General features: G+C 51.7%; 1 protein-coding gene across 3 annotated transcripts in view; it reads left to right on the top strand.

Moving 5' to 3' along the window:
- The first annotated feature begins 9,936 nt into the window (after positions 1-9,936).
- The window catches only part of LOC132011116 (cytochrome P450 4F5-like), a 19,753-nt gene continuing 18,064 nt past the window's right edge, over positions 9,937-11,625 (top strand). Inside the window, exons 1-2 of one of the 3 annotated variants that reach the window (XM_059389280.1) lie at positions 9,937-9,978; positions 10,452-10,650. In XM_059389280.1, coding sequence (XP_059245263.1) covers positions 9,971-9,978; positions 10,452-10,650 — 207 coding nt within the window. In that variant the 5' untranslated portion in view covers positions 9,937-9,970. Of the gene's footprint in view, positions 10,025-10,098; positions 10,176-10,451; positions 10,651-11,625 lie in introns of those variants that run through there. The other 2 variants (XM_059389281.1, XM_059389282.1) reach the window with 2 other exon arrangements.

Consider the following 11,625-nt stretch of genomic DNA (forward strand, 5'->3'; position numbering starts at 1 on the left):
TTTGACAAAGCCCTGTTCCCCTGCTGCCTTCCCTTCTCTGTCTTACTCCATCTCACTGCCCTCATGGCATCTTCTGGGGTCACTTCCCCAAAAAAACCAATTTGCAGTTGAATTCCTGTCTCAGAATACAATTTTTGTATTTGTACTTGAATCCTTGCATTATAGTCTACTTCTAGGAAAAGGATACCAAGACACAGCAGTCACCCCTCCAACCCCCACAAGCCTATTACTATGCAGTTTTTTAACCAAGAAGGAACCTGAGGCTTAGAGAGGGCAAGTCACTTGCCCAAGGTCACACAGCTGGAGAGTGGCAAAGGTAGGCTGTGACCATTGGCCATCTGAACCTGGCACCTGCTCCCTGGAGAGCTTCCTCCATGCTAAGGACCAAGGGAATGAAGTAGGAAGGGGGGGACATTCACAACCAGTAAGTTCCCTGATATGTGCACCAGAGATACCCATGTCTCCTGGGTGGGGCTCATGTCCTTGTTCTGTTATAAAATAAGGGAAATAATGATAAACACATTCTTGGTACTGACCGGGAGCCAGGGAGGGTTGTTGTAAGTACTTTATTCATTTATCTCCTCTCTCTCCAAATATTACATTGGCTTGAGGTAAAAAAAAAAAAAAAAAAAATGCAAGTGTAGAAATTGAATCATGCTTTTGTTGATGCAAGTGTATTAATTTTTAAAAGATTTTATTTATTTATTTGACAGACAGAGATCACAAGTAGGCAGAAAAGCAGGCAGAGAGAGAGAGGGAAGCAGGCTCCCCACTGAGCAGAGAGCCCGATGTGGGGCTTGATCCCAGGACCCTGAGATCATGACCTGAGCCGAAGGCAGAGGCTTTAACCCACTGAGCCACCCAGGCACCCCAAGTGTAGACATTTAAAAAGGAAATTCTCCCACAGTGGTTCTGCTCTCTACTCCCAGCCCAGCAATTTGCGATGATTTTTTTTTCCAGTTTGAAAACAATTGCATATGTGAACATTTTTCAATGTACATACAAACATTTTTGCCCATATAACCATTTTTTTTAAAGGACTGCCAATGTCGGGAAATGTATTTATTCTAGTTAGTTGTTACTGTATAATGAGCTGCCAGGAAGTTTGTTGGCTTAAGGTGGCAAACTTTAGTTTGCTTGCTATGATTTGGGCAGAAAACTGGGGCAGATTTCTCGGCTCTATGTGGGTAAGCTGGGGCAGCTCTTTTGAGGCTGTAAGATCCACATCTAAGACGGCTCAGTCTTGTAGCAATTTGGCGCTTCCTCTTCACATGGCAGCTGAGTCCAAGCGGGTGTGTGAAGTCGCAAGTCTTTTTTTTTTTTTTTTTAAAGATTTTATTTATTTATTTGACAGAGAGGGACAGGGAGAGAGGGAACACAAGCAGGGGAGTGGGAGAGGGAGAAGCAGGCCTCCTGCCAAGCAGGGAGCCAGATGTGGGGCTCTACTCCAGCACCCCGGGATCATGACCTGAGCCAAAAGTGGACACTTAACTGACTGAGCCACCCACATGCCCCAGGATGTCGCAAGTCTTCCTACAACCTAGATTCACAAGTTCCCAGAGTCCCAGTTCAAGGAGAAAGGAATGATACTTCACCTCCGTATCAGTCAGGGTTTTGCAGGGAAACAGAACCAATAGCCTTAAGCTCTCTCTGCCCCTTTTTCATTACCTATCATCGCCTATATATCTGTCTATCATCTATCTATCTATCTATCTATCTATCATCTATCTATCTATCATCCTGTCTAGCCATCCATCTATCCGTCTATCTACAACTATTGAAAGACCCTCGATCCGCACCCAAGAAGCAGACACCAAGCCTCCACTGGATGCAAGTTGCAAGAGGTTTATTGGTTACACAGGCGCCTGCGGACGCATCAGCCTTTGTGGACTGAGCGTGCCAGGCTAGGTTGGGGAGCAGATTATATAGGGCAGGGTTGGGGTGGCGGGAAGCGAGCTTACAGAAGCAGATGCATGGTTACAGGAATCTGATTGATAAATCAAGCATTGTCAGGCACTGGGTTTAAGGCAAGGACACAACGGTTTGTTCTGGTGGGCCTTGGCTCAGCACTCTGGAAAGTCCCAGGTCACTCTGTTCCTCATTTGTCTTCCCTTTTGACAGGCCAGTTGACTATAGACATCCTGGTATGGGTTGCCATCCGGCTATGGGGACAATAGGTTACTTAATCAAGCCTTCAACCAATCAAGGGGAGAGAGGTCTTTCACTATCATCTCTCTATATACTCTGTATTTATCTTAAGATTTATATGTGATATAAAGATTATATATAAATTTCTATCTTAAGATTTAATTTCTCTTAAGATAAAAATATACACCCATATATGTACATATAACGATTTCTCTTAAGACATTGGCTCGTGTGCCTGGAGGGCTGGCCAGTCTGAAATCTGTAGGCCAGCAGGTCACCGGGTTGAAAGCTCAGGAGTGGTTGCTATGGTCTCAGGGCAGAATTTCGACTCTGGGAAACCTCAGTTTTTGGTCTTAAGACCTTTCACCTGGCTTCATGAGGCTCAATTTACATCGACGTGGTGTGATTTATCCCTTTACTTAAAGCCAGTTGCTGGTAGGTGTTAACTCCATGTATGAAACACCTTCACAACGACACCTAATAAGTGTTTAAGTGAACAGTGGGTACAGCCGCCTAGTCTAGCTGACACAAAAAAACTAATCTTCGGGGCGCCTGGGTGGCTCAATGGGTTAAGCCGCTGCCTTCGGTTCAGGTCATGATCTCAGGGTCCTGGGATCAAGCCCTACATCGGGCTTTCTGCTCAGCCGGTAGCCTGCTTCCCTTCCTCTCTCTCTGCCCGCCTCTCTGCCTACTTGTGATCTCTCACTGTCAAATAAATAAATAAAATATTTAAAAAACAAAACAAAACAAAAAAACACTAATCTTCACCGCCTCTCACGGGGAGGGTTAGCAGAGTTCATTGCCGCCATCTGTAATCTACTACTTGCGGGCAAATGGTCTCTTTTTAGGACACTACGCTTGCCAAGGGTCGCTTCTCCTAGTCTCTCTTCTGTGGCTTGGGGTGTTGGGGGTGGTCAGGCCAGTTTCTGGGAGCAGTCATCCCCCAATCATCAGGGAGGGAGAGGAGAGGCAGGAGGGGGAGGAGGGGGAGGAGAGGGGAGTGGAAAGAGACGGGGAGGGGCAGGAGGGGGGAGGAGGGAGAGAGTGGTGGGGGAGGAGGGAGGCTGTCCGTGAGTCCAGTGCCTGAGAAAATACCCTTGGGGTTGTTCCTAGCTGTTGCGTGCCCTCTGAATTTTTCCTCCAGTTTTCCTCTAGGTGTGCTCCCTCCTCAACCAGTTCATCGGGTGGTCTGCTGCCTGAGCCAGGAATCCGGCCGCTCTGCCAGCTGGTTTTACCCTCAACACGACTTTAGGAGCCTGTCTGTTTTGATTTCTTGATTCTGTAGAGTGAAACCCCAAAGCCACCTTTTGGGCCGAATGCCAGCGCTGGTTCCTGCGGCTCCCACTGCCCTGACTGCAGGGGCCCCACCAGCCCTGGTTGTCTCAGCATGTCTGAGAACAAAAGCAAGAATGAACGTGTGTAAGACAAACATGCATGCCCCACCCTGTGCTAGGTCTTTATAGTCCTGGCCTGACTTCAGGGGGCGATCCTTATTCACGGCTCACTCCTCCCCATCATTCAGGTTTCTGCTCAAAGTCACCTTTACAGGGCAGCCCTCCCTGACTGCCCCTCTGAATATTCCCCCTTGGTCACTGGCTAGCATGTCTTGCTCTGTTAATTTCCTTCATTACCACCACCATCTGACTTGGTCTTATTTCCTTTTGGCTTCTCCCATCAGACATGAGCAACCACCATCCAGACTCCCCATCTGTCTTGTTCTTCCCAGGTCTCAGGTCCTAGCACCATGCCTAGGTACAGACAGGATGCTCAAGTACAGTTTGTTGTTGGAGAATGAACTACCTGGGAGGTATAAGTTCCCCTCTCCATTTTACTGAGGAGGACACGATGCTCAGAGAGGGCAAGCGACCTGACCAAGGTCACACAGCCAGCGAGGAGCAGGGCTGGGATCTGAACTCTGTTGTGCTGAATTCAGAACTGTTCTTTCCCCATGGCCAAGGAAAGGAAAAGAGGGACCCCTGCCACCAGGCAGCCTGCATGCTTGCTCTAGGGAGACCCCAGGCTGACTCCTGGGATGTGCGACACAAAATAAAACCTGCTTCTCTGTTTTGTGCACCACTACGGGCTGTGGCAGCCCCTCCACCCGTCCCAAATCCTTTTAGTATTTTAATGATAAAAATGATAGCAGCTCAGCCAGGGAGAGAGAATCTGAGACAAGTAGCAAGTTAGAAGGGTAAAGACCCCCGTTCTACTTCCTCCAATTCCACTTCGATGTGTGGATTCTCCTGGAATTTTTTCAATGTGTATGCGAACATGTGCACACACAGACCGCTAGGCACCCCCTTAAGTTGTATATGTAGATGAAACTGATGAAGTTCTAGAACCTAGGCGAGGTTCGGTGGGCTGAGGTCCAGAGCCGATGACCAAGAAAGAATTCTTGAGACATCTTTGGTGCAAAATGGTGGTTTATTAAAGCACGGGGACATGACCCGTGGGCAGGAAGAGCTGCTGCCCCGCGTCATGAGAGATGGCAGGTTGCGGTCGGGGGAAGGGGAGGGGAAGGGAGCTTTCATATGCTAAAGAGGGCCTACAGGGTGCCAGGAGGCGGCCTTGCCCTTGTGGCTTGATCAATGTGGTCTTTAGGCCAGCCGGTAACATCAAGATAGTTGGGAGATTCTTGGTGGGGTGTTAGGATCCTGCTATCATTTACATTCCCTTCTACCTCAGCCTCTTCCAGTTCTGGTGGGGAGGGAGACATTAGGGCTTGAGGAACTGAGAGTTATTTGCCTCTGGAAATTTGTGCTGTTGATAAGGTAACCTCCCTGTTTGTAGATCTCTAGGACATCTGTAGAGCAAGGGAGATTCCTGTCCTGCAAGATTGTGATCTCTGCAAGTTAACTATCTGTTTATCGTTCATGGCAGTCAGGGGTGCCTGAGGGATGTTACACGTATTTTGGAGGGGAGCGGGTGGAGACGGGGGTGCGAGGCGCCAGCTTGTGCTCTGTCCTCAGCCAGCCTCCGGCTCCCTCATCATTCCCCTCTGAACAATTTTGACCCTTAAATCTTGAAGGTGGTTGAAGGTGGAAGGTCTCATCTTCTGTAACTTCTTCCTGCTGAATAGGGGCGTTGAGCTGTCCCTACCTACTCGGGTCAACATCGATCAGTTGAGGAACATATGGGGGAGTTATGAAAGGCGGAGGCAGCTGAGTCCCGCGCGGACAGTGAAGAAGTGTCTCTGTGTGGTCAGGATCATCTGTCGCTGTGAAATCATTGCAGTAATGGCGTCTCGGCACCAAGTAGAGAAACAGTGAACAAAGTAACATATTAAGATTAATAAGGTGATAAGAATGAGAAGCCTGAAGAGGAGATTTTTAATTGTTGGCCATAGTCCTCCCTCAAACCAGGAAGCTAACCATTCACTGAGAGAGAGAGAGAAGGATCTTGTAGAGCCTTAATCTGGGCATTCATATCTTTTATTAGTCCTGTGACATTTTTGTGATAGTCTGGGTTGTACACACAACATTCTGCTTTGATAATTGCACATGTGCCACCCTGGGCTGCTGTCAGGACATGCAGGACAGGCAGTTTGTAGAAGACACTGACAAGAAACAGTAAAGACTGAAATCCATCATGGTCTAATGTGACATTCCAACACATGTGGTCCTTACAGCCAACTTCCCTAGGAAACGGTCCCCGGTTGCATTTTAATTCAATCGGGTACTGGTTTCGGCCGGCTCCCAGTGGAGGTCCCTCAGCCAGAAGTGGCTAGACCAGGGATGTGGAGGGGATCGCATTAGATCAATCAGGAGGAAACCTCACACGGGGGTCTTAAGATTGGCAGCCATCCTGGTGACTTAGGTGGCTGTCCCGTGCCCAAGAGAGACAACTTTCTATAAAACAGGAATAAAGAGAGGCCATCAAGTTTCTGCCATTCTGGCCAGGGTACTAACTTACAGCCAAAAGGTAGACGTTCTCCTCCCCGTAGGGTAGCCACGGGCTAGAGGATTACAGCCTGAGCAACTGACATGCAAGCGTTCCAGTAAGACCATACTCCTTGAAAAGCCCTGAAATGAGACTAAAGGAAGTAGAGAGAAGTACTCACCAATTTTGCACTGAAGCTCAGAGACCAAATGTAAAGACTCACAGCCCCACGTTGGGCGCCATATGCTAAAGTTCTAGAACCTAGGTGAGGTTCGGTGGGCTGAGGTCCGGAGCCGATGACCAAGAAAGAATTCCTGAGACATCTTTGGTGCAAAATGGTGGTTTATTAAAGCACGGAGACAGGACCCGTGGGCAGGAAGAGCTGCTGCCCCGGGTTGTGAGGGATGGCAGGTTAATATACCTTGCGGTTGGGGGACAGTGAGGGGAAGGGAGGTTTCAACGGAGTTTTCACACGTTAAGGAGGGCCTACAAGGTGCTGGGGGTGGGGGGGGGGAGGGGGAGTCCTTGCCCTTATGGCCTGATCAATGTCATCTTTAGATCAGGCATTAACATCAAGATAGTTGGGAGATTCTTGGTGGGGTGTTAGGATCCTGCTATCATTTACATGCCCTTCTACCTCAGCCTCCTCCAGTTCTGGTGGGGAGGGAGACATTAGGGCTTGAGGAACTGAGAGTTATTTGCCTCTGGAAATTTGTGCTGTTGATAAGGTAACCTCCCTGTTTGTAGGTCTCTAGGACATCTGTAGAGCAAGGGAGATTCCTGTCCTGCAGGATTGTGATCTCTGCAAGTTAACTATTTATCATTTTATGGCAGTCAGAGGTGCCTGAGGGATGCCACACATATTACGGAGGGGAGCAGGTGAAGAGGGGGGTGCGAGGCGCCAGCTTGTGCTCTGTCCTCAGCCAGCCTCCTGCTCCCTCATCAAAACCATTATTTACATATCATTTAGAGTTGTACTTTCTCCGGTCCTCTCTGCCTGTGTCTGATAGGACGCTTACAGTCCTCTGTGAGGTTTGATTAAGCCCATTTTACAGACGTGAAGACTGAGGCTCAGAGGGGTGACAGGCTGTACCTGAGGCTGATGACTCACAGAGCGACTGCCACCTCTGATCTGACACATGCTTGTCCACTGCCTCGCTGTGAGTGGGGACAGAAGGACCCCTAGAGATGGATCAGCCTCTACCTCTCAGCGTGCGGCTGGCTGCCTTCCCTCCAACACTGGCTGGGCAGCATTCCCTAAGCCGGGCTTGTGTGGCTTGGCAGCTGGGACATTTCTTGTTGGATGAGAAATGGATGCTCCAGCCTCCTCTGACTCAGAGCAGAAAGTACCCCGGAAGCTTTCCGCCTCCCACACTGGGTCTCTTACTCCCTTTCTGTCTCCTGTCACCTGATCCAGGAAGTGAGGAGTCCCTGATGGGTGGATTCTGTCCTTCCATGGCCACAGAGGCTTTGGGGGTCTGCCGGCCCTCTACTAACCATAACTGGCATGACACAACCTCTCTCACACGCTACTGGGGACTGGTTCCAGACCAGTCCAGATTCAAGGAGAAGGGAAATAAATTCCTCCCCTTGCCGGGGACAATGGCAAAAGAAAATTACAGCCACTACATTTGTGGGCCTGGGTTAGAGCCTGAGATTCTGCATTTCTTTTTCTTTCTTTCTTTTCACCTCCTCCCCTCCCCCTTCCCCTCCCCTCCCCCCTCCTCTTCCGACTCCCCATCCTCCCCCCCTTCTCCTCTCCCTCTCTCCTCCTCCTTTCTTTTTCAAAGATTTTATTTGACCGAGAGAGACACAGCGAGAGAGGGAACACACGCAGGGGGAGTCGGGGAGAGGGAGAAGAAGGCTTCTCGCTGAGCAGGGAGCCTGATGCAGGGCTCAGTCCCAGCTCCCAGGATCACGACCTGAGCCGAAGGCAGACTCTCAGCACCTGAGCCACCCAGGTGCCCCTGCTTAAATTTATTCCTAAGTATGCTATTGTAAATGGGATTTAAAAAAAAAATATGATTTAAATGATTTTTTAAAAAATGATTTTATTTTTTAAAATGATTTATTTTTAAAATGATTTATTTATTTATTTAATTTGTGTGCATGCGGACACCAAGAATGAGAGAGAGAGAGAGAGAGAGAGAGCAAGCAGGGAAAGGGGCAGAGGGAGAGGGAGAAGGAGACCTCTTGCTGAGCGGGGAGCTGGATGCGGGGCTCAATCCCAAGACCCTGGGATCACAACTCAAGCCATCCCACATAGGAACCATAGGCATACACTTAACGACTGAGCCGAGATTCTGCATTTCTAACATGCTGCTGGTAATGCCAGTTGCTCATGGGCTGAGGACCCCATTTTGAGTGGTCAGTTCTTAGAGCTCAAGGCTACAAAAGCCCCTTTCTTCCCTGAATAGTTATGAGCACCCACTAAGTGTCCGGCTTCACCTTTACCTGCGCTGTCCGGTGGAACGACTTGGCTGTACTTGGCTGTACAGCTCCTGGGAGATAGAGCACCTCCCGGGACGATTCTTTCCTCCTCTTTCTTTTTTTTTTTTTTTAAAGATTTTTTAAAAATTTATTTATTATTTATTTGACAGACAGAGACTGCAAGTAGGCAGAGGCAGGCAGAGAGAGAGGAAGGGAAGCGGACTCCCTGCTGAGCAGAGAGCCCGATGCGGGGCTCGATCCCAGGACCCTGGGATCATGACCTGAGCCTGGGGTCATGACCTGAGCCGAAGGCAGAGGCTTTAACCCACTGAGCCACCCAGGCGCCCCCTTTCCTCCTCTTTCTTCCCGTTCCTCCTCAGACCTCTCCAGCCGCAGAGCAGGAGGAATATCCAGGGCAGTGTACCTCAGCTTGCAGAAGGCTTCCAGCGGCCACTTGTGGCTGGATCAGGCAGGGCTGGAGCGCATGTGTGGGTCCCGGAGGGGAAATGCATTTCCCTGGCGTCCTGTCATTGCAGGAAAAATGTGGGTTCTAGTTCTCTTGCTCAGCAGGTCCACCCTTCAAACTCACCCCCACCTTGGAGCCTGACATGGGGAGACCTCATGAGGGGCTGAGACCACTTCTCAGGGAAATTCAGGACAGGATCTGGATATGATGTGCCCCCTCTCAGGCCCTCCTTTGGCATCCCATTTCCCAGATGGTAAGACTGAGCCCAAGGGAGCTGGCACAGCTCACAGTCACAGCCAGGACCTGGAAGAACTCCACGGAGAGGAAGCTCTGCTTCCTCTGTCTGGCCACATCCTCTCCTGGCCCCCTGACCCCCTGCAACCTTACCTCCTCACCCCAGGTGCACCCTTCTGACTGGACCCTTGACCCCCTGAATCTGATGCAGGTAATCCCCAGGCAGGCCTGTTCCTTTGTTCCTGCTCCAGCAGTCATGTCTCAGCCCAGGCCCTGGGCTGCTTGGAGGCAGGACTTGAACTCCTGCCAGGGTGTGCTATCCAGAGGCCAGAGGCTTCCTGGTTCTGTGCTAAGAACTAGTGCAGGCCACCCTGATGACTCACGCATAGGGAGGGAAGCCCCAGCTAAGTTTTGGGTCCGATTCTGTTCTCCTGACACCTAAACTCTCAAGTTCAAGTTTTTACCTGCTGCACCCTAGCTCTGAAAGGGCAGGGGTGGCTGTTAACTTGGGAGCCCAGAGTCCCTTTTGCCCATCCCCCAAGTCACCCCCACCACGTGGGTCGGGCTGAGTTCTGAGGATCCAGTACCCGGCCGTGTGACCCTGGACTGGTTTCTCTGTGTATCCCGCTGGCTCAGTCCTCAGGTCTTGGGTGGCTGCCAGGTGGGGAGGTGGCAGACCGGCATCCTGCCATTGGCTGACGCAGCCAAGCCCAGCCTCCCCCAGTTCAGAGGTCAGGGGCCGGGGACAAAGACCTTCCTGGGGGTGGGTGGGAGGGGGTGGAGCTTGTGTGGAATCTGTGCCAGTGGAAGAAGATGACCGGGTGGGGCGGGCAGGGCTGAGAGTGTTCTGGTGGCGAGGAGGGGGGGGTGAGGCGGGGCACTGCCCCAGGCAGAAGTGACTCCAGAAATCCGACTGGCGGCGGGGGAGGGGGGGGGGGGGGGGGGGAGGTGGGAGGGGTGGGGGTGGTGGTTTCCTTGTAAGCGGACCTCCTGGCAACCTCCCACTGATTGCGTTGGGGTGCTTTTTCTTCAGTCTCTCTTTTTCTTCTCCCTCCTTCACCCCAATCTCTCCCTCTTCCTCTGCCTCCTCCTCTGGAATTCTCCTGATCCTCCTCCTCCCTTTGCCCCCAACCCCAAATGTTTGCCCAGTTCACAGTGCTCACTTTCTCTGCCTCTCCCTGCCCCTCCCACCCTGTCGCGGTCCCTGTCCCTCCTTTGTGAGCAGTCCGGGGAGCTCATCTTTCTGCCCCATTCCTGGGTCTTAGGAACTCACCCTCTATTCCCTCTGCTCCAGGATGTCACAGCTGAGCCTGTCCTGGCTGGGACCGGGGCAGCTGGCAGCCTCCCCGTGGCACCTCCTGCTGCTGGCTGGGGCCGCCTGGCTGCTGGCCCGCATCCTGACCTGGAGCCACAGCTTTTATGACAACTGCTGCCGCCTCCGGTGTTTCCCGCAGCCTCCGAGGCGCAGCTGGCTTTGGGGTCACCTGGGCCTGGTGAGTGTGGGTGGGGGGACGGGTCTGGGGTATCAAGGTGAATGGACTTCCCGAGGGGTCTGGGATGGGGATCAGCGATTTGGCTGGGGCCTGGGACGGCAGCGAAGGGCTACAGGAGCCGGGTCCCCTGGTGCCCCCACAGTTTCCCCAGGCCCACTGTCCAGGGTCCACTCCCTGCCTGGCCCATCTTTGTTGGCCTGAGGCCAGCAGGTGCTCCTGTCCCACAGGAGTCTACTCTGACTTCTGCTCTTCTCTCCCCTCCCCCCAGGGGGGCACAGCTGGGCTGGAGGATGGATGTAGGCTGTCTGTCCTTTTCCTCCCCTTCCTCCTTTTGTAATCTTGTCTTCCACCCCCCAAGGGATATCAGTGGGCTCCACTGCTCAACCTGGATAAAAGTTGACCAGGAATCAGGGGCACCTGGGTGGCTCAGTAGGTTAAGCCACTGCCTTTGGCTCAGGTCATGACCCCAGGGAGCCTGCCTCTCTCTCTGCCTCTGCCTGCCTCTCTGCCTGCTTGTGGGCTTTCTCTCTCTTTCTGACAAGTAAATAAGTAAATAAAATCTAAAAAAAAAAAAAAAATTGATCAGGAATCACTCTGGCCTGGACCTTAATGGCCAAATTTATTTCACTTAGTGCCCCCATTTGGCCCATCTGTCCCTGCTCCAGCTTGGTTCCCATGCCTGTCCCACAAGACGAGCAGGACTTCGTCACCTCTGAGAAGCAGTCTGGCCTTGCGGACCACGGCATGAGCCCCGAACCTCCTTGTTCTCCGGGTCGTAGCATTCTAGCACACAGCCCTTCCCCTGGGCTCCCCTGGGCAACTTCTTCACCCTCCCTTAACAGGTGGGGAGCCCTCAGGGCTCTAATCCGCCTTCCTTCTTCTCCGGCTCCCAAGGCCATCCCCTGACCCCAGGCTCTGGCTTCCAAATGAATTACAAGTTCAAGTTCAGATCTCCGCGGGGGGGGGGGGGGGGGG

The sequence above is a fragment of the Mustela nigripes genome, chromosome 2 (genome assembly GCF_022355385.1).
Source record: "Mustela nigripes isolate SB6536 chromosome 2, MUSNIG.SB6536, whole genome shotgun sequence".
NCBI classification, from domain to species: domain Eukaryota; kingdom Metazoa; phylum Chordata; class Mammalia; order Carnivora; family Mustelidae; genus Mustela; species Mustela nigripes.